At 38.0% G+C, this 22,530-nt stretch overlaps 2 protein-coding genes across 3 annotated transcripts in view; one reads left to right on the forward strand and one right to left on the reverse strand.

Moving 5' to 3' along the window:
• The window catches only part of LOC110048614 (FHF complex subunit HOOK interacting protein 2A-like), a 12,481-nt gene extending 365 nt beyond the window's left edge, over window positions 1-12,116 (forward strand). The window contains exons 2-22 of one of the 2 annotated variants that reach the window (XM_020754382.2): window positions 1-23; window positions 117-220; window positions 671-739; window positions 882-986; window positions 1,079-1,201; window positions 3,405-3,452; window positions 4,504-4,632; window positions 4,852-4,962; window positions 5,080-5,162; window positions 5,246-5,360; window positions 6,311-6,387; window positions 6,693-6,772; window positions 7,229-7,341; window positions 7,754-8,055; window positions 8,559-8,649; window positions 8,753-8,816; window positions 8,910-8,992; window positions 9,945-10,085; window positions 10,304-10,413; window positions 10,709-10,763; window positions 10,935-12,116. The exon at window positions 1-23 is cut by the window's left edge and continues 56 nt beyond it. In XM_020754382.2, coding sequence (XP_020610041.2) covers window positions 1-23; window positions 117-220; window positions 671-739; window positions 882-986; window positions 1,079-1,201; window positions 3,405-3,452; window positions 4,504-4,632; window positions 4,852-4,962; window positions 5,080-5,162; window positions 5,246-5,360; window positions 6,311-6,387; window positions 6,693-6,772; window positions 7,229-7,341; window positions 7,754-8,055; window positions 8,559-8,649; window positions 8,753-8,816; window positions 8,910-8,992; window positions 9,945-10,085; window positions 10,304-10,413; window positions 10,709-10,763; window positions 10,935-10,988 — 2,080 coding nt within the window. In that variant the 3' untranslated portion in view covers window positions 10,989-12,116. The remainder of the gene's footprint in view (window positions 24-116; window positions 221-670; window positions 740-881; window positions 987-1,078; window positions 1,202-3,404; window positions 3,453-4,503; window positions 4,633-4,851; window positions 4,963-5,079; window positions 5,163-5,245; window positions 5,361-6,310; window positions 6,388-6,692; window positions 6,773-7,228; window positions 7,342-7,753; window positions 8,056-8,558; window positions 8,650-8,752; window positions 8,817-8,909; window positions 8,993-9,944; window positions 10,086-10,303; window positions 10,414-10,708; window positions 10,764-10,934) is intronic. The other variant, XM_020754383.2, reaches the window with a different exon arrangement.
• Window positions 12,117-12,569: 453 nt separating this feature from the next.
• On the reverse strand, window positions 12,570-21,728 carry LOC110048615 (serine protease HTRA2, mitochondrial-like). The gene is made up of 5 exons (XM_020754384.2): window positions 18,971-21,728; window positions 15,639-15,836; window positions 15,414-15,446; window positions 13,589-13,902; window positions 12,570-13,117 (listed from the first exon to the last, which is right to left on the reverse strand). The coding sequence occupies exons 1-5, from the start codon at window positions 19,556-19,558 to the stop codon at window positions 12,952-12,954; spliced, it is 1,299 nt and encodes a 432-aa protein (XP_020610043.1). The 5' UTR covers window positions 19,559-21,728; the 3' UTR covers window positions 12,570-12,951.
• Between the last annotated feature and the right edge of the window lie 802 nt (window positions 21,729-22,530).

A 22,530-nucleotide genomic window follows, 5' to 3' on the forward strand; every position in this document is an offset into this window, starting at 1 on the left:
AAATTATTTTATAGAGGCTACAGGTAAGGAATCACTTTCAGTGTTTGTTTACATGTAAGCTTACATTCAGTCGCGTGTTTAATAAATTTTGCTACGTGTTAATTCATGTCTGGCAGATGAAAAAGTTCCAGTGCAGTCCACCAATATTCCATATCATTTGGAGCAAATGCTGGATATTCTAAAAGATGAGGAAGACGATCAGACCAGTGGAGGGACAACGGTGATTAATAAAAAATATAAATCCATTTTAAATTTATTGTTTAAATTCGAAATTCAATTTATTAATCTGTGAATTATGCAACAACCCATTTTCCTGCATGTTAAGAAATCAAGACACGGCCACGTTTGTTTATGTTTTTATATCTGGCCATCACAATGTCAGAGGTTCTATAATTTTGTAATTTCTAATCAACCACCACTGTAATCATCCCTAAGCTTATAATTCCCCAAAAATTAACATAATTTTTGACTTCTTCCAGTTTCTTATAGGAAAGTTCATTGAAGTTAAAAGGAAAACCCCTGAATCAAATTTTTGTTTGCAGATTTCTGTCACTGTCTTACTCAGTTTTTAAATGAAGGTTTTTGACTTCCTGAAAACCTGCACATTAATTAGTCCCTTGTTTGGTGGAATCTGTTGATTTTAATAAGATTGTTGTCTCTTTTCTTAAAGGGACCCTGTCTTGAATACTTGTTACAGCATAAAATTTTGGACACTCTTCACACACTGGGTCGAGCAGATGTAGGTATTTTGCCAATAAGTTCTCTTCCAGTAAGATGTTCAAGATATATGTTTTTGTCATTTTAACTGGACATTTTCAGTAAGGTAAACAAAGAATTGTTTTGAAACAGCAATCAAATTATTGTGAACATTCTTGTTTCAGTGCCCTCCTGGAATGAAACAGCAAGTATTGCTGTTTTTTGCTAATCTGCTGGCAAAGATGAAACAACCCCTGCTACCGCACATTAGTGTTTACCGACCAGTTCATGTAAGTTCAGTTGGATTCGAAAGAGTTTGCTTGTAGGCTTGACCACTATGAAATTCCATCTTTGAGTACTAATAGCTGCAATATCTTTTCAGAGATTAATTAGACTCTGTGGTGAGGTGAAAGCTGCTCCATCTGAGAATGAAGAAATCCAATTCCTTTGTGTTGTGTGTGCAAAGTTACGACAAGATCCCTACTTAGTTAATTTCTTTCTTGAGGTGAGACATAAGTTGGTGTTGAAATCATGCCTTTCCCTTCCCTGTCAATACATGGTTTAACTCAGTAAAAAGAGGGAAAGGTGAGGTGTCAGATGTACTTTACTAACTTAGGTGAACAGACAGTACATCAGTACACGTACACTTTTGCTTAATGCATCAAGCTTATGTTGTAACAAGTGTACTACACAATGCTTTTGTGCAAATGAAATCCTGTAGCTCTAAGAGCAAGTTTGTGTTGTACACTTGTCGCAAACCTGCTGCATGGGGTAAAATCTGCCCTATATGAGCTTTTTCCATATACTTTGACTTCAACTTAAGACAGAGTAGGTAACTGTTTGAGTTTTTATGGTGCCAGGATAATTTTGTTTATTTATTAATAAATGAGTATTATAATAAATTATTTATCATCAAAATATTGTTAAAGAATGAATGATATTTCCAGAAAATATCCATACCTATACCATGGTTGCTTTTTGGAATTCCATAGGCAAGGGGGGTTCTTTGAACTGGAAATCCAAAGGCATGAAGTTACTTATGATTGGAATTCCAAGGACATGGGGGGTGGGTGGGGGGGGGGGGGGGTCTAGAGAGGACAGACAAAAGTGTGAAAACACAAATGCACTGATGACACTGCTGACTACCGTGGGAAGCAAAATACAAGACAAGTATTGATTGATCACGCATGTGTTCACATTCATTTGCAGAAGAAAAGGGAAAAAATCTGGGTTGTACATTGGGCCCCAGAGACCTTAAAGTTGGTTAATTTCAGTCAGACAATCATTTGCGACGAATGCTGACCTGCCATGTTTGTTTACTCTGCGCCAGCAATATATATTCATAAAGGAAGCACTTTAATGGCATGGAAAATTAGACAGGATTTGCCCACGCATGTTCTAATTTATATACAGTGAAACCTGTATTAAGCAGACCCCATATTAAGTGGACACCTTCTATTAAGTGGACACCAGGTCGAGTCCCTAAATTTTCTTCCCACATTTACTGTAAAATAAACCTGGATTCAGTGGACACCTTTTTAAGCAAACACAGACACAAATATTAAGCCATTTTGTTACTCAAAACCTGCAATAAGCAGACACTTCAAGGGCTTTTTACTTCTAAAAGCTCAGCTCAGACTCCCTTTATCATTGTTCAGCGATGTCGTTTTTAAGCCAAGTAGATTATTCCAGATTGATGCATTGACTGACTGGACACTGTGCTATGAGCAGTCTTTGATCTCACACTGTGTTACACTATGTTACACCGTGTTACACTGTTACAAAAGGGTTAATAATTAGCTATTATTGCACAATACATTAGAACCTGTTTAGAGTGGATACCCGGTATTGAATGGACACTAATGAATGTCCCAAGGGTGTCCGCTTAATACAGGTTTCACTGTTAGTAATAATTAACACACAAACAATGGAAATTTTTATTTCTTCACTAGTTAAGTTGAAAACTAGTTGCAAAATTGTGGCTGAAGAGGAGGAAGTTTTAGTTGCTGAACATTTAGTCACAAATACATATGGTCATATTGGTTGCAATTTCAAGCCTGTAGACAGTTGGTAAACTTCTGGGAAGATTTAAAAGCTGAAATCTCTTTCGTTGGAAGTCCTATGAAGTCAAACTAGGATTCCAGATGGTTGAAGAAAAAAAATGGAAATCCAGAAAGGGGTGTGTGTGGGGGGGGGAGGGGAGGGGAGGGGGGGTGGGGGTTAACGAGTTTGGAATTGGAGGGCATTGGGGGTAGAGCATTTTGGAATTTCTGAAGGCAAGGGGGGGGGGGGGTGAAAATGTTCATGCCGCCTGTGGTGGGGTATGGATATTTTCTGGAAATTTATCAACCAATATCAGAGCACTAACAAATGTGTGTTACTTCAGCATTGTTGTCAAAATTCCTCAAATAAACAGGTTTACTAGTCTGCTATAAACAGATCTACTAGTCACAAAATTAATGATGCTAATCTCACACCATTTAAATACTTCTCAGTAAAAGTTGATAACATTTGTTGTAAGAAATCAATAAACAGAATTTGTCAATTCCTATACATTATAAGTAGTGAGCAGCCTTCTTGTTCGTCATCTTTTCACATTTAAAGTGACTCTCTGTGTGGTTGGTATTTTACAGGGGTGTTAGAATTTTAATCACAGTCATTGATTGTAGTCTTGTTTTGTCAACATTTCTGTCTTTTCCTGTTGTTAGACAAATTCTGCTTCTACGCCTCTCTTGCCTTCTCAGGCTGGTGAGCTGGTAGGAAAGTCTCTCTCTTTATTCTTCTCTCAAAGCCCTTTGGCCATCATTGCAGCTTAGGCCTGCCATTTACTCATTGTTTGCTCACTTTATATATTGTTGTCTTTGTTAACTATCTACATTTTGATGTAATTAACTTTATGCTAACTGATCATGTAAACCTCAATTATAAACACTAACCACTTGGTAAATAAGTAATATTAAAAAGCAGAATTACAATCTAAGCTTTACATGCATCATAAAAAGTTTATATCCCATAGTTACTAGATAATATATGAAATAAACTTCAGCTAACAGCTGGTAAAATGTCTGACACATTGTTATAACATCTGTTATTAAATGGATTAATAAGAAATCAATGTATATTAGCTAATGTTACAGTAAAAGTAATTCCCTAATGTATTGTTACCCTCTTATACAGAGAACTTTGTGTAATGATGCCTTTTTGATCCCGTCATAAGTCATGCAGAAATCCAGTACATTTACTTTTAAATTCATGCATTGTTCCTTAAGTTTATGATGTGGTAAAATTGTAACACATTTACACACATATATTGAGAAAACAAAAATGTCCCTTGAAGAAACACAGATAGAAATATTGTTTTTGATCCACATGTCTGAGAAGGACAATAAGTTATAATACGAAATGCTGCCTCAAAATGTACAGGCAAAGGGAGTGGGGTAAAGGAGGGGACGTGATTGAGCAACTGCTTTCTTGTTTCCTGTCATCCATTCCCTTGGCCTAAGCCCAAAGTGCTAAATAAACTGAATAATCCCAATCTCGCTGGATCTCTGACTGATCCAAAAATGCAAACAAATTTGGTGATTGGTTTTCTATTTCAAGCAAGCTACATTGGATCCATGTGCATATTAACTATCCAGAGTTTTAGGAAAATCTATCAAAACATATACCCATCAGTGTTAGGTCAGTGCATGAAGACTTAAACAATTTCAATAATTATGATTTTACAAGGAAAGTCTTGGCTTGACCATAATCAGATCTCAAAAAATATTTAATAGTTACATTAAATAATTGAATCTTTTTTTCTAGGCATTGGCTACAACTCCAACTTCGTCACCAGAAGGCTTAGGTCCCCTCCCTGGTCCTGTTAAAACCCAAGGACGTGACAAGCCTGATTATACACTAGTTACTTCTCTCCTCAACCTGTCAAAGAGTGAGGTAATGATGTTTTAAAACATAGCTTAGTATACATATAGACTTTATGGATGGAGTTATTTTATGAAGAATTGTTCCACATCTATTGATTTATTTCCTGCCTGGTACTTGAATTCAATAAAATCCTACTTTACTCTGGGTTGTTACATGTGGAAGTTCTTATGGTTATTAGTATTAAATTAAAAATTAAGCTAAATTTATGTGATGTTTGTTTACTTTCAGGACAGCAGAATAGCAGTGAAGGCTTGTGAGGGACTTATGCTTTGTGCATCTCTTCCTGAGGAACATGCGGCCACTGTTATTATCCTGTACACACCATTCTGTGAAGTCATGGTTAGTACATTTTTAATTGATGAACATAATCGATTTCAAACGATAAAAGCGTAAAGCTTGTTCTTTGATAAGAGGTATATACTATATTTTAATTGTCCACTTTTTTTAACTCTTCAGGCAGACAGGCTTAAAGTGTTATTTGATGCCTTGCCAAAGAATATGGAGCCACTGGATATATCTGCTGTTGCCGCCAAGTGGGGGTAGGTCAACAACACTGTTCATACTTGATTTGAAAAGTTGCTTTAGGTTGTTTCTAAGGTAAGTGTCTATATTTCACTTGCAGGCTTGACCATCAGAGTGATGATGAAGATGTGTTATCATTTCCTGGAAAAAGGCAATTGATTTCTTTTCTCTCCTGGTTGGATTATGTTGACCAGCTCTCAAAAGAAGCACACAAGGTTAAATTAAATTAAATTAAATATCTTAATTGACCACTCCCCCAATGGGGTTTTTCAGGGCCAATGAAATCAAATGAAACAAATAATGCAAATGAACATAACATGGTTAAAAATCCTAGCTGGTGGGAGGCAGACCAGTTGGCTATTTACAACCATGACTGAGGAGTTGAACTAGGGTCTACCGAGAAACAACTCCAGCTAAGTGGTCAGAGCGGGACTTGAACCCACGACCTCCAGACCTCCACTCGGCCACGCTGCCTCCACCTATTTATACACCTATGTAGAGAGTGACAACTTAGGTGAGAGTACAGAGTCTTGTGCCAAAACAAAGTTAGGATGTCAAGAGCCAGGGCTCAAACCAACACCACTGCACAGTAAGGCCAACATGCCAACATGTGCATCTTAGCTGAATAGACAGTGATCACTATAAATTCATGTTAAAAGAGGAAGAAACCCTTCTTCCCTGTGGGGAGGCATGTTGGCCTTACTGTGCAGTGGTGTTGGTTTGAGCCCTGGCTCTTGACATCCTAACTTTGTTTTGGCACAAGACTCTGTACTCTCACCTAAGTTGTCACTCTCTACATAGGTGTATAAATAGGTACCAGCAAATTTAATGTCCCATCCAATGCTATTGAAATTGGAGATAAACACAGGGGTTTCATTAACATTTTCAGTGGGAAGGCAAGTGGTTTTCACCGGGGAACAGAACTTTTTGAACTGAACTTCTTTATAAGAAAAACTTTCGTCAAGATGGTTAAACCAGGTGGGCAAAATTGTCCCCACAACCAGTCAATCTGCCTGGTGCCTTGCCCTTCATGAAACTCCTGTTAATACCAGCCTGTTGTTCACTAGCCTCAAACACAGAGGTTGCCTTTACCTCACCTGCCAATAACAAGTTGTCAATAGTAATGGTAATAAACTTATACAGTGTATTGACTTCTCTTGCATAGTTGGTAGCCAAAGCTCTAGCAGTAGGAGTGAGAGAAAGATTTCTCCAGACAGTCATTGAACCTGGTCTGATCCAGCAGTGAGTTTTTTTTTTTATCAATGTGGTGCTTGTATTACTTTGCTAAGATTACTATCCACTCTGAAGAACATGATTTTGTTTAGGAGTTTCTCAATGTTGATTACTTGGATCTAGGACTATGATCAAAATTCAAGTTAAGTTTAAAGTCTTGTGTTTCCTTGGTACTATTTCAGTTTTACCATAACTGTTAGAACTTTTCCAAGATGCGTTTTGTTAGCAAAAAATTCAAAATGTCAAGAGATGTGTCAATATTGGTGTTTCTTGGGTTTATAATATTATTTGCATTGTCCTGTGTTCACCATTAGATCAGAACTTGGGATTATTACCACAACTGCAGTGTTAAGAAGATGTGTGAAAGCTGTCACCTCACCACAACTCCTTCAAGGTACATGCAAATACATCTAGATTTCAGTGATGGCAATGTAATTATGCATTGTAACTATCGAGATGAGGTCAAAGTTAGGGTGCTTACATTCTTACATGTATCACTATTTGGGTCAAATGATTGAACTAACAGAGTTGGTCTTGTTGGTAGCAGGACAGATGAAGTTTGTCTGCCATACAACTGTATTTAGTATCAGTGATTTCTTGCACTATTTGCCTATTTTATAATTGAAAAAAAGTCTGTGCTTTCTTTGTTCTTAAATACCATAAGAGAACTGGTTATTGCAGTGCTGGTGCAAAGCAGGGACAGTTCCCTCCCTCACTTTCAAACCGCCTAGGCTAGTTTGTCAGTTTCAAGAAACAATAAAACCCTGGCTATTCAGGTATGTCAGAGCATCATATAGTTATTGAGAAACTAAAGTTAGTTAAGGAGAATTCTGTTTGATCTATTTCACAGAAATGTGTATATTTCTCCTTGGTGAAGGGACATTGCCAGAAATTACATCTCATGAAGGAGAACATAAATTACGGCAAACACTTATTGAGAGATGTGATCACTTATCTGATGAGGTGAGAGAACAAACTTTGTAAAAATAATTGCACCTTTTAGTTTAGCTTCTCTTCTTCAATGTAAAATGGACGAGCAGGCTTTCATGAAGTGTGGTACCTAAAACATTAAAACAAAGGATCTGAAAGAAAACAGGAAGTAAACAGTTCAAGTCCCCAGGGGGAGTCAAACCCATGACCTACCAATTGGAAGCTCTAACCACCAATCTACTAGAGACTTATGCACATGGTGAGCAAGGCCATTTACTGCATTCTTTAAGATAATTAAATATTCTGACCAATAAAAGTACAGAGAAGAAGTAAAGGAGATTCAAGAGCGTAATAGTTGGTACAGTATGTCGGGCTTCAGATTAGGATATTGTTTTTAAGAGGAACCAGTGAAAATTGCTGACACTTTGCTGTATTTTTTTCTCAGGTCAGTATAGAGACACTGAAGCTGTTCGAGACATTACTCAACAAACCTTGTGACTTAATTTTGAATAACCTTGTTCTCCGGAACCTTAAGAGTAGAAAGTACTTTGCCACACCTAAAGTGACCAATGGAGATACGTCAAGTAATGGACCTGTGACAGAGAGTTTGACACCAGCGTCACTTGTTACTAAAGTCCCACCTTCACCAACATCACCTTCCTCTCCTCCACTTACTCCAGATGGGCTGGGACCAGCACAGATTGGCAATGACATTGACAGAGAAGAAGTGGAACAAGTTGTAAATAGGTACAAACCTAGCCAAATAAGTCAGCATCTTTGAACCATTTACCTCCTAAGCCAAACAACAGTTTTCCCAAATAGGCAAATAAAGATTCTCTACCTGTGTACAATGTACCATTTGAAAGCCACTGGTCAGCTTATTGAACAATTGACATCATTAAGACATGCAATGTAGGGAACTATGTGGCTCTAGCCCTTTGTACGTATTGCAGGCCTGTTTTTGGATGAGAAATGCTTTTAGAGATGAAAGATATGAAGTCTTGTAGACTGATGGACAGATTCACAAGGTCTCCAGAGTACATGTAACAAGTCAAGAGTCCTATTTATTACACCTATGAAGATGAAGTACAGTGGAGACAGAAGAAGCACCTCCCCCCTCCCCCCAGAAAAGAGATCTACTGGCTACTAATTTGTGACTCATTATTTGGTGAAAAAAAACATGTTCAAATAACAGGAAACAGTAAACATTTGTTCAGACTCCGGTGTATTTTAAAAGGTATCTTTTACAGTTTTATTTCTTTAGTACCTGATGAGATAAAGACGTCAGCCTTAACAGGAGACACTGGCTATGACACTTACTTAAGAGATGCCCATAAACAGGTACACTTTGCTGTACTATTAATTTTACCTCAGTTAAATTAGTTTTGTTAACAACCCATCACAATAAATCTGTAACTTATCTGGTCAACCTTTGTATTTGCAGTGCAGTCAGCGTGCTTTACAGACTGTTACTTTCAACTGGCCTTCAACTCCAATCCCTCTGCATGGTAGGACAATAATTTATGTATCCAGCTCCTGTACAAATATGTTTTTTTCCAGACGTTTGCTATTGACATATCCACTGTTGTTTTATTTTTAAGATGTAGAAGACAGCAGAGAAAATTTTTATGAAGGTGTATTCTTGAGCATGCTGTTTACAAAACTGCAGAGACTCCTAGATCAGGTATGATGTTAAAAAAATAGTTATTGAATGAGGCTAGCACCAGTATCCCAACAGTCCAGCACATTGAGGTTGAGAAATTGCACAATGGTTTGCAGATCCCCACATTTTTAGTGGCTGATTTTAATACAAAAATTGCTATCTAAATCCAGAATCATTATTAAAATTTAACCATGTATCAGGCAATTTGGCCTTAAAGTTTGAAATGAACAAGAGTCAGCAAAATAATAGCCTACTGCCCCACAATGTGCAACTCTGATGATTCACAATGAGGCATTTCTGAAGACACAATCCAGAACACTAGTAATCTCATGCGGGCCAAATTTTCCAGGTTTCTATAGCATGAAGTGACTAGGAGTATTTCTACCCCCCACCCTTGGATGGGATGCTAGTCCATCACAGGGTTACCCTGCAGCATTAAATTTGCTGTTACCCATTTATACACCTGGGTGGAGAGAGGCACTTTGAAGGTTAAGTGTCTTGCTCAAGAGCACAGCTCAATGTCCCAAGCCATGGTTCAAACCCAGGCCACTTGACCTGGAGATGAATGCAGTGACCATGAGGCCACCATGCCTCCACAGTAACTTCATTTTAGTATATACCACACAAGTGAATAGTGCTTTTTGCGCACTCTGATTGGTTAACTTGGAGGTGTTTAGCAAGTACTATTCACCTCCAAGCAGCTGGTGTGAGAGGTTTTAAAATTTCCGATGGCTTGTCACACATAAGATAATGTTTTGGTCCGCTAATTATTCAGCTTGTGTGGTACATACTAAAACAATTATTCACCTCAGTGTTGGTGAAAGTGATGGATATTTACCTCCACTTTGGTGAATAATTGTTAAATATATTTTTTTAATAGCTAATGAGTAACCTCATTAGCTATTAAAGAAAATATTTAGATGTTTGGTTTCTTTGACCAAAGAAGTTAACTCATAGCTTTTGTCATTTATAGCCATATGATGTGAACCTTCAGGTGACAAGTGTGATAGCACTGTTAACTCAGTTCAACCATCCTCAGCTGCAAGAGTTTCTTCTTAGTGCTTCCTTGCCTCTAGCACCTGACTGTCGCTCTCTTCACTCCACTCTTCAAAACGTGAGTATGAAATAAAATTACAAAGCAAAGGATTTCACTTCCTACTTTCAATTAACTTTCTGGAATACCACTTGATGTGTATGTACATTGGTCGATCCTCCTCACTTCATGTGGCTTTGTCTGTATTGCAGTCCCCAACAGATGGCTCAATAAGGAGGAAAACTTAATTGGGACCTTGCTCTTAAGTTTTTTTTCATGGTTTGTTTTGACATTTGCAGGTTGTTCAAGATCTAAGAGGTAGAATACAAAGATTGCCAAACTTTCAGAGAAATGTTGTGTCGGTTAGAAGGCAATTGATGGGTGTTGCCACATCACCTGAACACAAGAGGTATAATTTCTTGAAGCTCGTCTACTTGGAGATTGACTTCACTTCATTAAATACCCATACCCTTAAATGTCACCCTTGAACCAAGAGTAAGGAAGATCTTTTTGCAACAAAGTTGCAAATGACAAAACTGCTAGGCCAGAAAAAGTAGTAGATCATTAAATTAGAACCTATTCTACACATGAATACCGCCCTTTGTTCCACCAGGAACATAATGGTCTAAACTAAACTCTATACATGAATGCATAACACAGTCACAGCAGTATTAAATTTAACAAATATTTTATCTTTTCTCTAGTCTTAGTGAAAGCAATCTTCTCGAAGCTGCAATAGTACTGGAGGAATTTTGCAAGGTGAGAAGGATATTGAATTACCAGCAGAAGCTAGTGGATCTTTACGTCAACTTCTCTGTATGATAGTTGTAAACAAAATAACCTATCGGTAGTTTCTGTTCATTTAATTTTACTGAGTTCATTTCATTTTTTTCCTGTACCTTAATAAGTGTCTGTTACTTTTTGCCACAGGAATTAGCAGCCATTGCATTTGTTAAAGCAACAGAGAGAGTGCAGGGCCGGTAACAAGACTTCAAGAACAGAGTACAACAATGGCTATCAACATCTAACCAATTGAGCTTCTGTTAAACACAAGGAAGTGTAAAAGCCTACAGACCAAGAGAGACTTGGGACTTTTAGTGAACTGCTAGTTGCAATCATAAGCAGAAGTTGCAAATGTTAGCATATCCGGGAGTCAATTCAAGCAGCTTTATGTTTGGTGTAGGATGCAAAATGCAAGGAATAATCTTGCAACTGTTTGCAGACCATAAGCATTTGTTTTTGAATGGTATTCTCCTGTTTAATCTTGATTTGTTCACCATTCATTGGGTGTATGAATGTACACACACTTTTTTCAACCTTCTGCAGCCCCTTCATTGCACCAAGATCCCATGAAATTATTTTACCTACATTGACTTGTTATTGGCTAATGGGTCACAAACCATTCCCTGTTATTTATTTTACTCTTAGTATGGAAAGAAAAAATGACAGCAAATTTTGATTTTGATACAAACTGTGTGTTCACTTAATTAACTATGATAAACTATAATTTAACTCTCCTAGGGATATTCAAAAAGAAAGTACATAATAATATAATTATTTCTGAAATGGTTGCAATTACTGTACTGGCAATGCTTATTATTGCCAGGACATTATTACCAGGAAATTTTTTGGGACTGAATTAGATTTGGTTGGTTTAATTGGGAACTAGTAGAGTAGTAGTCGCAAGGTTTATACAAAGTCTGGAAAAAATTAACATCCTTATTATGTGAAATCTTGCCTCTGAACATCAACTTCTTTTACACACTGTTGTCATCACAGTTCCATCTGAAGGAATCTTGCCAGGAAGAAATTTTATGGGTTTCTGGTAGAAGTCACATTTAGTAGTCAAGTCATTGAATCAGAACAAACCAGTGCATCAGCTGGCACACAATAATATTGGTCTTAGAGGATGCGTTCTTGTTGGCGAATGGGTGAATTTTAGGCATATTTTTATTACATTTGTTTGCCATCACAAAGGATGGATTGCTTCATTTGTATCAAAGAGATTACTAGTTAAATCTATTATCGTGTTGAAAAGAAACAAAGTCATGCTATATTAAGGAGATGTACCAGTAAGAGATATTTGTAATAAAAATATTCACTGGGAACTAAGCAAGTCTCTAGATCTTGTCTCATTTCTTGTTAGAAATATTAAATAAGTCAAAAGCGACAAGAAGCACTGGTAGAAAGAGTGGAGAAACTGTAGCTACATAAGATATTTTGTGGGTGGTCATGTAATTCCTCTGACTGGTATAATTTGATGGGTGGTAGGTGGCAAGGGGAGTAGAGAGGTAGAGAGGTAGACTTATGACACAAATCACAAACCATGACTTGGACAAGGACAATATACATGTCATTATCATAACCAGTTAACTTGTCTTACAATACTCCCAGCCTTGTCATAATGTGTGACACAACGAAAGCGGCAAATTTGAACAATTTAAAACAGTGCCAACAAACCGCCAGGGACTGTATTTGTTTTCACTAATCTTTGAAGGCAGATTTTTTCGATTCAGAAACCAGTGCACATATAGTAGATATCAGGGATAGTTTATGTCCATAACCTTAAAGTTAAATCAGTTTAATGCTTGTTTCCTTTCAAGAATATATCTAATATACAATAAAACATAACAAAGTGCTGCTAAAAACATACAATGTACTTGTTGGATTACCATCTTAGAGGAGGGAGGGGGTGGTGCAGGGGTTAGTGTTTATTGCAAGAAATAAGTTCAAATGGTAGAATTTAAATTCTACTTGTAATCCCCAAGTACATGCACACTCTGTTCTAATCTGAAATGTTGTTGTCTCGCCCTCAAACAAGTACATGAGTGTATTTTTTAAGAGGGAGGAAAGTGTGTTTTGCATGTGCTACACTTGTTTTGATCAAGCCTGTCTCACCCTTGCAGTGCACAAGAGCATAATAATCACTATTTTGGTTATGACACCGTTATCCCACAACTTCAGGTTGGATGGTGAATTTGAGATACTGGTCACCTCTCTTAACCTCTACATTAAGAGTTTCGCCTTTGTGTACGTGCCGGTACACTTCTTTGTTTGATACTATGTTCTTGCCATTCATTTTGGTTATGATGTCACCAGGTTGCAAACCAGCCCTAAAAGATATCAACCATCATCTTGAGATTAAATTTATAACATAAGGTTACTTTATTTAATATATTATTGTCATGTTATGGGCTACTGGACAAAACTCTTAATTGTGGTAAATTATCAAAAAGACAATTAACACTTTTATAGTGAGGACAAACAAACAAACAATAAACACTAGACATTTCCAGTGTGTTTTTGGATGATTGTTGTTGAAATAGCCCTCACTGGATACAAATCATCCAAAAAAATGCACAAAACTGTTTCCTGTTTCCTCAGACTCAATGATACACTTCTATAACATTTGATGCACCTGATTTACTTTGCAACTGGGCAATGGATGTTGTCCATGTGAAACTTGTTTGTAAATTTTGGTGTGGTGGTGTTTTTGAAATAATCTCTTGCTTACTTTTCTTTCACATGTTAAATCCCAGCCATTACTAACAGCATTTACAAATCATACTTCCACAAGTACTCACTTATGTGCTGGGGATCCATAATTCACTTGTGGGACAAACACTCCAGATTCAACTTTGTTGAAACTTTGGTCCCTCCTCCACAGTTCTTCTAGAATCTGTGGAGTCAATGTCAACATACTGACTCCAATATACCAGCGCTGGTTTGGACCTAGTGTTCTCCTTGAAGTTTTACTGCTGCTGCTTGCGTATTTACCACTCTTTACTCTCTCTATAGCTTGGGACAGAAAGTCTTTAGCAGTATCAATTGGGATGGAGAACGAAATTCCAGCAGCAAATCTCACAGTTATGGCATTGATGCCAATAACATGGCCATCCTAATCAAAGGGAAAATTGAAATATTTGTATTTGTATTTTTTTTATTTCAATCTCCCAAAGTGAAATACTACAGATGCTGCCCAATTCATGGTCTTTCAGAAAATATTGTCAGATCTCTACTTGGTCCCAGCGTGCAAAAGGAAGTCATGTCCAATAGCCCTCTGCTGGTAGATTTTGTAGTGGGCTAGTGAATTCTGTTTTTGAGGTTTCTTCGAAAGGGTTTTGGGGAAATTCAAATTACTGAAGTACTGTAAGAGATGAAACTTTTCAGGGCTGGTGAGAATGATTTTTAGGCAAGTACATCATAGTTATGGCTTGCAAGCACAAAAGGCAAGCCCCAAAATTGGTTCTCTTTGCACCCTGGGCCCAGACCACCACACTGAGGTTGTTACAATGTGGGGGTGAGGTGGCTGGCAGGTATTCAGTAGTCTGAAGTGCTGTGCCAGACAGCATAAGTTCTCTAGCAGTAGGGCCAACTTCAGTAGATAGAAACTGTAAGAAACACAAAAAGACTACCCTAAGGGGAAGAGTTGAGGTTTGAAGGTAATACACTGTATATAGATTTAGCCAAGCCTAAAAGCAGAGCTCCTGGGCCGGGTTTTTCAAAGCCCGATTAAGCTAACCCGGCCAGCTAACCCAGCATAAGGGAGAATTTTGACTTGAGTTTTGTAACTTTGCGGTGTGGTTTTTGATTTATATTGTTTGGCCTTCTGTTTTGAGTTTGAACAATCTCAAACTACACAAAATAAAAGAAGTGAAAAACATTTTTGAACAAGAAAAATTTATATTTGGTTAACTTTTAATCCTGGGTTAGCATTAACTGTCTTCCAAATAACCTGTCCCTGATTGTGACAAGTTAACCTGACACGAGCCTGCAATCCAAACAAAAACCAGCACTTGGTCAACAGTCAACTTCAAAAAACATGTGATCTTGATGAGCTCTAAACTTGAGCCCGCATGCAACATGGTCACGTGATACTGCTCAGCAAATACCTTGTTTTGACAGGTGTCAACTGACCATAACATGGATTTCCAATATCAAAGAAGTATGCTATAAACCAAGGCTGCATGTCTCTGTCAACCAATTAGGCTGCTGGTGTATGGCCGCCACCTTGCACGACTCCGTCACTGCTGTTGTTATTGTCATGCGTATGCGCCTACAAGCGATACTGCTAGCCCTGATAACCATGAGAAAATCAATTCATGGGTTTCCTTTTTTTCCTATATGGCTATGGGGCTCCGCTTGCAAATTGGTGGACCTACGGGCCGCTGGAGCTCTGCTATTACTGTACATTACTGAAGTTGGTAGTAGGTCCACATCAGCTGTACAGTTGCTTATTTTAAACCTACTTATCAAATAAACGTATGTATGTATGTATGTACGTACCGATCGGCACTCAGCCAATCATTGCAGAATAAAAGAATTCTCATTGTGTATTTTCATTAAGTACTCTATTACAGGGGAAGCAGATTAAAATGTGTATCTTTAACATCAAGTCAATTGACTCACCAGATTAACCAAAGGTCCTCCAGAGTTTCCCACCTTCAAAAAGATATAACAAAAATATTCATCTTGAAATAATGCCATCATTTCACCACCTATTTCAATTATTATAGACAATGGAAGGGAAGCCTTTATACTATAGCTGGGTTTAAAAGACCAGCAACTTTTTTCCCAATGAATATCAACCAGCAAAGTTAATAGACAGTTCTATATAATGGAATTCAGAATTACATTTATGGCTGCATCTGTCTGGATATATTCCATCTCTCTGTTTGGTAGTCCAATCTCTCCCCCAGCTCGATGCACAGTACTGACAATTCCTGCTGTTATTGTATTACTCAGCTGGAGAGGGCTGCCCATTGCCACAACCCATTCTCCAGGTCTTATTGAAGATGATGAACCAAGGGTTAGAGTTGGAAACTTAAGATCCTGAAAGAAATAAAACAGAACAAGTTACATGTTTTTGGAATTGTAGTCCATGGAAAATATTACTGCGCTGTCTGTTAGCTAACTACCTAAAGCATCTGGGATAAGTTACTTCAATGAAGACTTCATATTGTGACCTTTGTTAGAGAAGACACCATCTCCACCTCCTCATACGATGATGGAATAAGAGTTTGTGTCTGAGTTTGTATCAAATCACTTGCCATTAGTTCATGCCTTCAAAACTTTTCCCTGCTCTTCCAACATTCTAGGTGGTTATTGTGTCTACCTAATATACCAGAAAAATTAATGCATACTACCAATCTAATTGCATTGCAAATTAATGCATTGCAAGGTTGCATGAGTACATCATATTCAAAGGTTTTACCCCCGCTCTCACTCCTTGGGGGGGGGGGGGGGTGTACTTGAGTAGGTCTAATTTTAAGTGGATATGTTCCACCCAAGTCAAAATAAATCATTGCTGTTAATTCAAATCTTTGATGCGTTTGAAATTTTCCCATCCTAGGAATAGTTTTCGATATGGATACCCTGTTCTAGATAACAAGACCCAGGTGGACAAAATTATTAGAAACAACATGTTGATAAAAACTTTCAATTAATTGAAACATGTTGATGAAAACTTTCATTTTAATGTCCACGGGTACTTTGAGGGGAGTAACCCCAGGGTCTAACCACCCTGCCAGTATAATAACTTATCCTTTCTGACCTAAAAGTACAAATTTTCGACCAATCATGGCAGGCTTTTTCTGTAACAATTTCAAGTATCAGGTTCATAGGTTAAACAGGCTGATGTAAACGCTAAAGGCAGGAACATGCATGCTCAAAGCACAAATTTCTAGAGAGGTTCAGGGGCATGACCTCCCTCTAGAAATTTTTGAAACTGGACTCTCTGAAATGTTATTTCCTGCATATTTCCAGGGACCGAAATTGTTAACAGGGAAGCTTTTTTAAGGCATTAAAAAATGCTCACAAAATTCCGAAATTTAAGAAAAAATATACAGGATAATCCCAGAGCTAATAGATGCTTTTCTTTACTTTAAATAATTTTCACCAAGTTCTGTTATTCCATGAAGATCACTACTGTTTTAATAATTATTTCTTGTGAACTGCTAACCACACATTGACCAACTGTGAGGTCTTTAAGGTCATTCCCCAGTATTGCACTGCACATCCCTACGCGCATAATTTCACGTGTGATTAGTAAGCGCGCATAAAAAATGGCAGCTTTTTCTTTACAGCTGGACCTCGCCATAGAGGTAAATCGTCATTTTCTCGCCAACGAGTATGGTAACCTATCATTTTTTTCTGTTGTTTTCAATTGAGTAATAAATTTCTCTGTGTAAAATAAATATGGACCAATTCTCAGTGTACAACAAAAAGCAATCATCAGAATCATGAATTTAGCAAGCAATCGTAACAACAATCATGGTGCTATTATAAGGATTTATATGGGTATAAAAAAGTGATTGCTCCTAAACAAACATGGGCACCCCTCATTTTTATTTCAAAATTTAAGTTCCTATAATATAAACAATCGATAGGCAAAGTTTCACAAAAATCTCAGTGCAGGTTCTATTTCAGTGGAATGACCTTAAGGGAAAATCTCAAACCTCAATACAGCAAGAACGAGGTTTGAGATTTTCCCATAAAGACCGAACATGCAAGATCAATAAGTTGTTTATTATTAAGGCTTTTTGCTTTGTTTTTGCAGGCCCTTAATCAGTGTGTGGGCATAATGGGAAAATGATGCCCTAGATCTACATGCAGCCAATCAGAGTGTATATTACATCTGCTAAAAACACAAGCCATATAATAATAAACGTTACCACCTGACATTACATGTCAAACAACAGGTATAGCACCCCTGATCATGGCATACAAAGTGTACTCAGTTACTGAATCAATAGGTGGCCATTAGTTTGAATTTTTCATCAAGCTTAAGGTCATTCCTCAGATTTGCATTGCGCATCCTTACTGCGCATAATTTATGCCATCATTAGCGTACGTTTGTGCACGCACATATTGAAAACATGACGGATTTGCCTTGATATTGAGCTCTGTCAGTTGAAAAATGGCTCTAGCTCACCAACGAGCATGGGTACCCCAATTTTTTTTCCAGTCCTTGTAATCAACTAATCATAAACTTTGCGTGTGAAAAGATTGATCTAATTTCTAATGCTGGAAATTGAATAAATAAGAAAAATAGCAGATACACTGTGGTTTTATCTATTTTGCAGTCGGTAACCACGTCAAGAAATTTGGTTCAAATTTTTAATCAAGGATTTAGCTTTCTGTCTGAATCAAACTTAAACGTTTATTTGTGTCCGACACAATGTATTGACTGTAGTTTAATGCGTGATCTTATGAGTCCAGGCTTACAAAGATGTTACAATGACTGGGAATGCGTGCTTATAATTAGCATTAAATAATGCCAAAATGGGGCATTTTCAATTCCTCACTGCTCCTTAATGAGCATGGGCACCCCCCTTTTTTATTTCAAAATTGAAGTTATCATATGACAAATATTCAGTGGAAAAAGTTTGAACAAAACTCTATTGTCACTTTTATTTCAGAGGAATTGCCTTAAAGGGACACAGTCAGCTGATTAGATACCATTTCATAGTTAAGTTGCATATCACAGACACAATCCATTCTGTTTTTAACCAAATAAGATAAAAATAATATCATAGGATGACCAAAAGCACACTCAAAAACAGGTTTTTCAGTAAACGATTGAAATCAAGCAAAACACTGCTAAGATTGAAGCGGATTTCTAGATGTACTTTGATTTCAGGTTGAGGTGAACTTTTTTCAAAGTGAGAAAACTAGTGTCCAGGGGCTCGTTTCTCGAAAGCCCTGGAAACTTTTCGGGCCACAATGCCATTTTTAGTTAATCGGTATTTAAAGACAGAGAGGTGTATATGCCTGAAACTTCTTGTATGAAGGGAACCTCTGTTTATATTAAGAACATGTGCATAAAACAGCTCTGAAGTCATAAGGTTTAAGATTTTGCTACGGCTTTTCGGGTGCAAAAACTTTTTGGGACCTTCGAGAAACAGACCCCATGTCACCACAGTCCCAAAGCTGACTGTAGCCCTTTAACACCTATGTAAGCTTACCTTTTGTGAAACCAGTTTCACAGCTGCCAGGTCATTTTCCAAGTCAGTATCAACAACAGTCCCACTAAAAGATCTACCGTCTCTTAACTTAACATTTACATGAACAGCATTTTCCACAACATGAGCATTTGTAAGCACCATGCCATCCTCAGTCACTATAAATCCCGAACCCGTACTAGTAGGACCAACATGACCCCTAAACCCGAATCCCGCGTGTCGTCCCGTGATTTCTATGTACACAACTGCAGGTGCAGCTTTTTCTACAGCATCCGCAATGAAATTGAATGTCGCTGAACGGGGAGGTGATCCTGAATTTGACGAATTATTTTCATCACTTGTTTTTGCTTCCACTTTGAAGTTACAAAGATGACGTTTGGGTTTGTTCAACAATTTAGGTATTTGATATCCGAGGGAAACACCGACAGCTAACGAACCAAGCAAACTCCAAGGAAACCTTCTAGCCATTTCTTTCGTTTCCGTGCTGAATCTTCTACATACAGGCTGAATTTCTCTCGTTTTCCACTTGCATGAAAACCATAAAACCTCTCGAAATTTGTTCCATCTTCTGGATGAACTAAGAGCCGCCATTTTGATCAAAGTTTATACTGGGAATCTGGGAACCAGACTTCCCGACATTGCTAGGGGTCATCTAGACCCAGTCCTCTGAGCGGCGCTATTCCTCTTAAGTGCAATCTGAGCTATCGAAAATTAAAATTAGCCCGGGTAAGAAAACCTTTTCAAAATCAAACACAAACCTGGGTATGGTTACAGGATTTTTACGGCATTTCTTAGGTTGCATGAAACTTGACACAAGTGCTAACTTGACAAGTTTTTTAAAGCAGATTATCCAGCTCACATTAGCTCACATTCTCGACCTGCAGGTCACATCCCCAAAATTCCTTGTCACGCATAACCAGTGCCGGTGTCACAGTGATATGTGTATCCCCGTGATATGTGTATCCCCGCACACATATCACTAGTGATATGTGTATCCCCTCCAAGATGGCGACCAGTGATATGTGTATCCCCTACCCCGCTCCCCTCTACTTTAAATAACAATATCCTTCTTGAAAGCGCTCTCGTCGTCCGGTCGCTTACTGGACGAACGACTAACCCAAACAGACTTAAAACACAAATCTCAATTTTTGTAGTTGAAAAAGCATACGTATCTGCTGCTGGAATTGTGTTCTTGATCCTAACTGGATTTCTGCGAGCAGGATATAATGAATTTAAAGTTGAACACCAAATGGATCTAGATATATATCAATTTGAGTTTCACGGTACGGGATTTCTAGGACGATATTAATTGCGCGGTGCATTCTCACCCATCGAGTAACGCATATTCTCCACTGTTCATCGCCTTGTTTGCATCTGAATTATTCGTGGAGTGAAACACATATCACTGCTTCGACCCGCTCGCCATAAAATGATTAGTGGCACTCGTGTATCCCCTGCACCCGCTTTTCAGTTCGACTTTTTGTAAGTTATGTTAAGTCTCAAGCTGTATACATTACTATACTGTGAACATTTCTAACAAGTTTCATAACAATCGACGTTTATTCTTCGGCATTTAGCCTAGATAACGGCTGTCTTCAGGGGATACACATATCACTGCGCCATGTAATAATTAGTGATGTGTGTATCCCCTGCATGCGGTCGTGTACAACCGAGGTCAGTGAAACTCCAGAAATCCCAAGCTATGAATAAATGCCGGGTGTGAATATTTCTAGCAAGCCAGTTTTGACAATGCAAATGTAATGGGCATTTTTCTTCTTGGGTAGAAAGCCAATATGACAGCTGTGTCCATGGGGATACACATATCACTAGTTCATGAAATAATCAGTGATATGTGTATCCCTTTTATCCCGTGCACGCGTGCACGCGTTTTTAGTGGAATTATCGAGTTTCAAACTCTAGTAAACCCAAGCCGTGTAAAAACGTCGGGTGCTAATATTGCCTGCAGTTTTAACAACGTTGATGCGCTATATTATAACAGTTGTGTTTATGGGGATAGACATATCACTGCGCCATGAAATAATTAGTGATATGTGTATCCCCTGCACGTGATTTCAGTTTAGATATTTAGACATTCGAGTTGCAAACTCCGCAAACCTCAACCTGGGTATAAACGTCGTTGCGAGTAAGCTGCCAGCACGTTTCGGCAATAATTGGCCATTTTCTTCGATCAGGTAGATCAAGATAACCAATCTAAAGGCTGTGTTTAGGGGATACACACTGAGATCACTGCGCCATGAAATAATTAATGATATGTGTATCCGCCGTTCGAAGTTTTAGTCAGATATACAATCGAGTCGGTTGGAACTCAACCAAACTCAAGAAATCCTAATCTGCTCCGTTGGGCGTGAATTCATTTCTGGTTTCTCCTACTCTTTACAGCGCTCGTTGGAACCTCGCAACCGAGTCGCCATTTTGTTCGTTGAATGCCCAGGCGCGTATCAGTGTTTTGTGTATCCCCACGGGGGATACACATATCACTAGCGATATGTGTGCGGGGATACACATATCACGGGGATACACATATCACTGTGACACCGGCCAGCGTCTGTCTGATTGACTGAATCTATAGAAAGATTCACTTTACCGGCCGGAGCGTCGATTATCAGTCCTAAAGATAGTAAATCAAACGAAACACTACATTTTTACATTCCCTTCATAACTTCCTCGAAGCGGGCATTTATGCCATTATTTTAGTTCCAAGGATTTCCACTCTGCCTACATATCAGGCAAAAAAAGCACCAATTCATGAGAGTTACAATTCCAAATAAACTACTTTTAATTCTTAGCATACCTAGTATTTTATCTCTTCAGTATTGTTTTTAACGAAAAGCTACCAAAAATGATCAAATCTTGCTTTTTGGGGAAATGTTTAGGAGAGATCGTTTTTAATTTTTCTTTTTTTTCTAAACTGTGAAGAACGTATTCCCCAGGGTTACCTATAGAACGAGGAAAAATCGCAAAATTTTGAAAAATTAATTAGTGGCAGATTGCGATCTCCAACGTCTCTTTGAGAGTGAATGTTGTGCATGTGGAATTACGCAACAATTTTAAATGGGATTTAAAAATAGAATCTTTTTGCATTTGAATGTATGGTGGTCATGTTTATCGTTCATATCCAATTGATGCTATGCTTCAACTTTCAACTTTAACCTCACGTCGCCTTTGCGGACACCGCCTTCCGTGGGCAGAAAAAATTGGTCGAAAAATGCGAAGCCGTGCCTTATTGGCTACTTATTGAACTTTTCTGGTAATTCTATACCCACCATTTGATCAGTAAATGGTTCAGATTGCTAAGGAGCAAATATGCAAAGATAGTGTCAGTTAAAAGTTAAAAGATCCTCAAGTATGGTGAAGAAGTAAGCCCAATGTGTACTGATTCAGTTGATCTGAAGGGAAGTTGTAAAAAGGTCTTGTGCGTATCCTTTTAGACGCTCTTTTCACGGGATTCTAACGTTGTTCAACGGAAAGAGTTATTTTTTCGATTCCCTTAGCAACTTCAGGAAAACCTCTTTTTCTCAATTACAGTGCCCAGTCCTTGCTCT

The sequence above is a fragment of the Orbicella faveolata genome, unplaced genomic scaffold, assembly GCF_042242905.1.
Source record: "Orbicella faveolata isolate gen_17 unplaced genomic scaffold, um_ofav_v1 contig_1, whole genome shotgun sequence".
Classification (NCBI taxonomy): Eukaryota; Metazoa; Cnidaria; class Anthozoa; order Scleractinia; family Merulinidae; genus Orbicella; species Orbicella faveolata.

Bases quoted from the DNA above. Each gene is read 5' to 3' on its own strand.
- LOC110048615 (XM_020754384.2), bottom strand. From the start codon at position 19,558: ATGGCGGCTCTTAGTTCATCCAGAAGATGGAACAAATTTCGAGAGGTT. The intron at 13,903-15,413 runs GTGAGTCAATTG...CCCTTTGATTAG, and splicing joins GAGGACCTTTGGTTAATCTG to GATGGCCATGTTATTGGCAT. The intron at 13,118-13,588 runs GTGAGTACTTGT...GATATCTTTTAG, and splicing joins TATGGATCCCCAGCACATAA to GGCTGGTTTGCAACCTGGTG.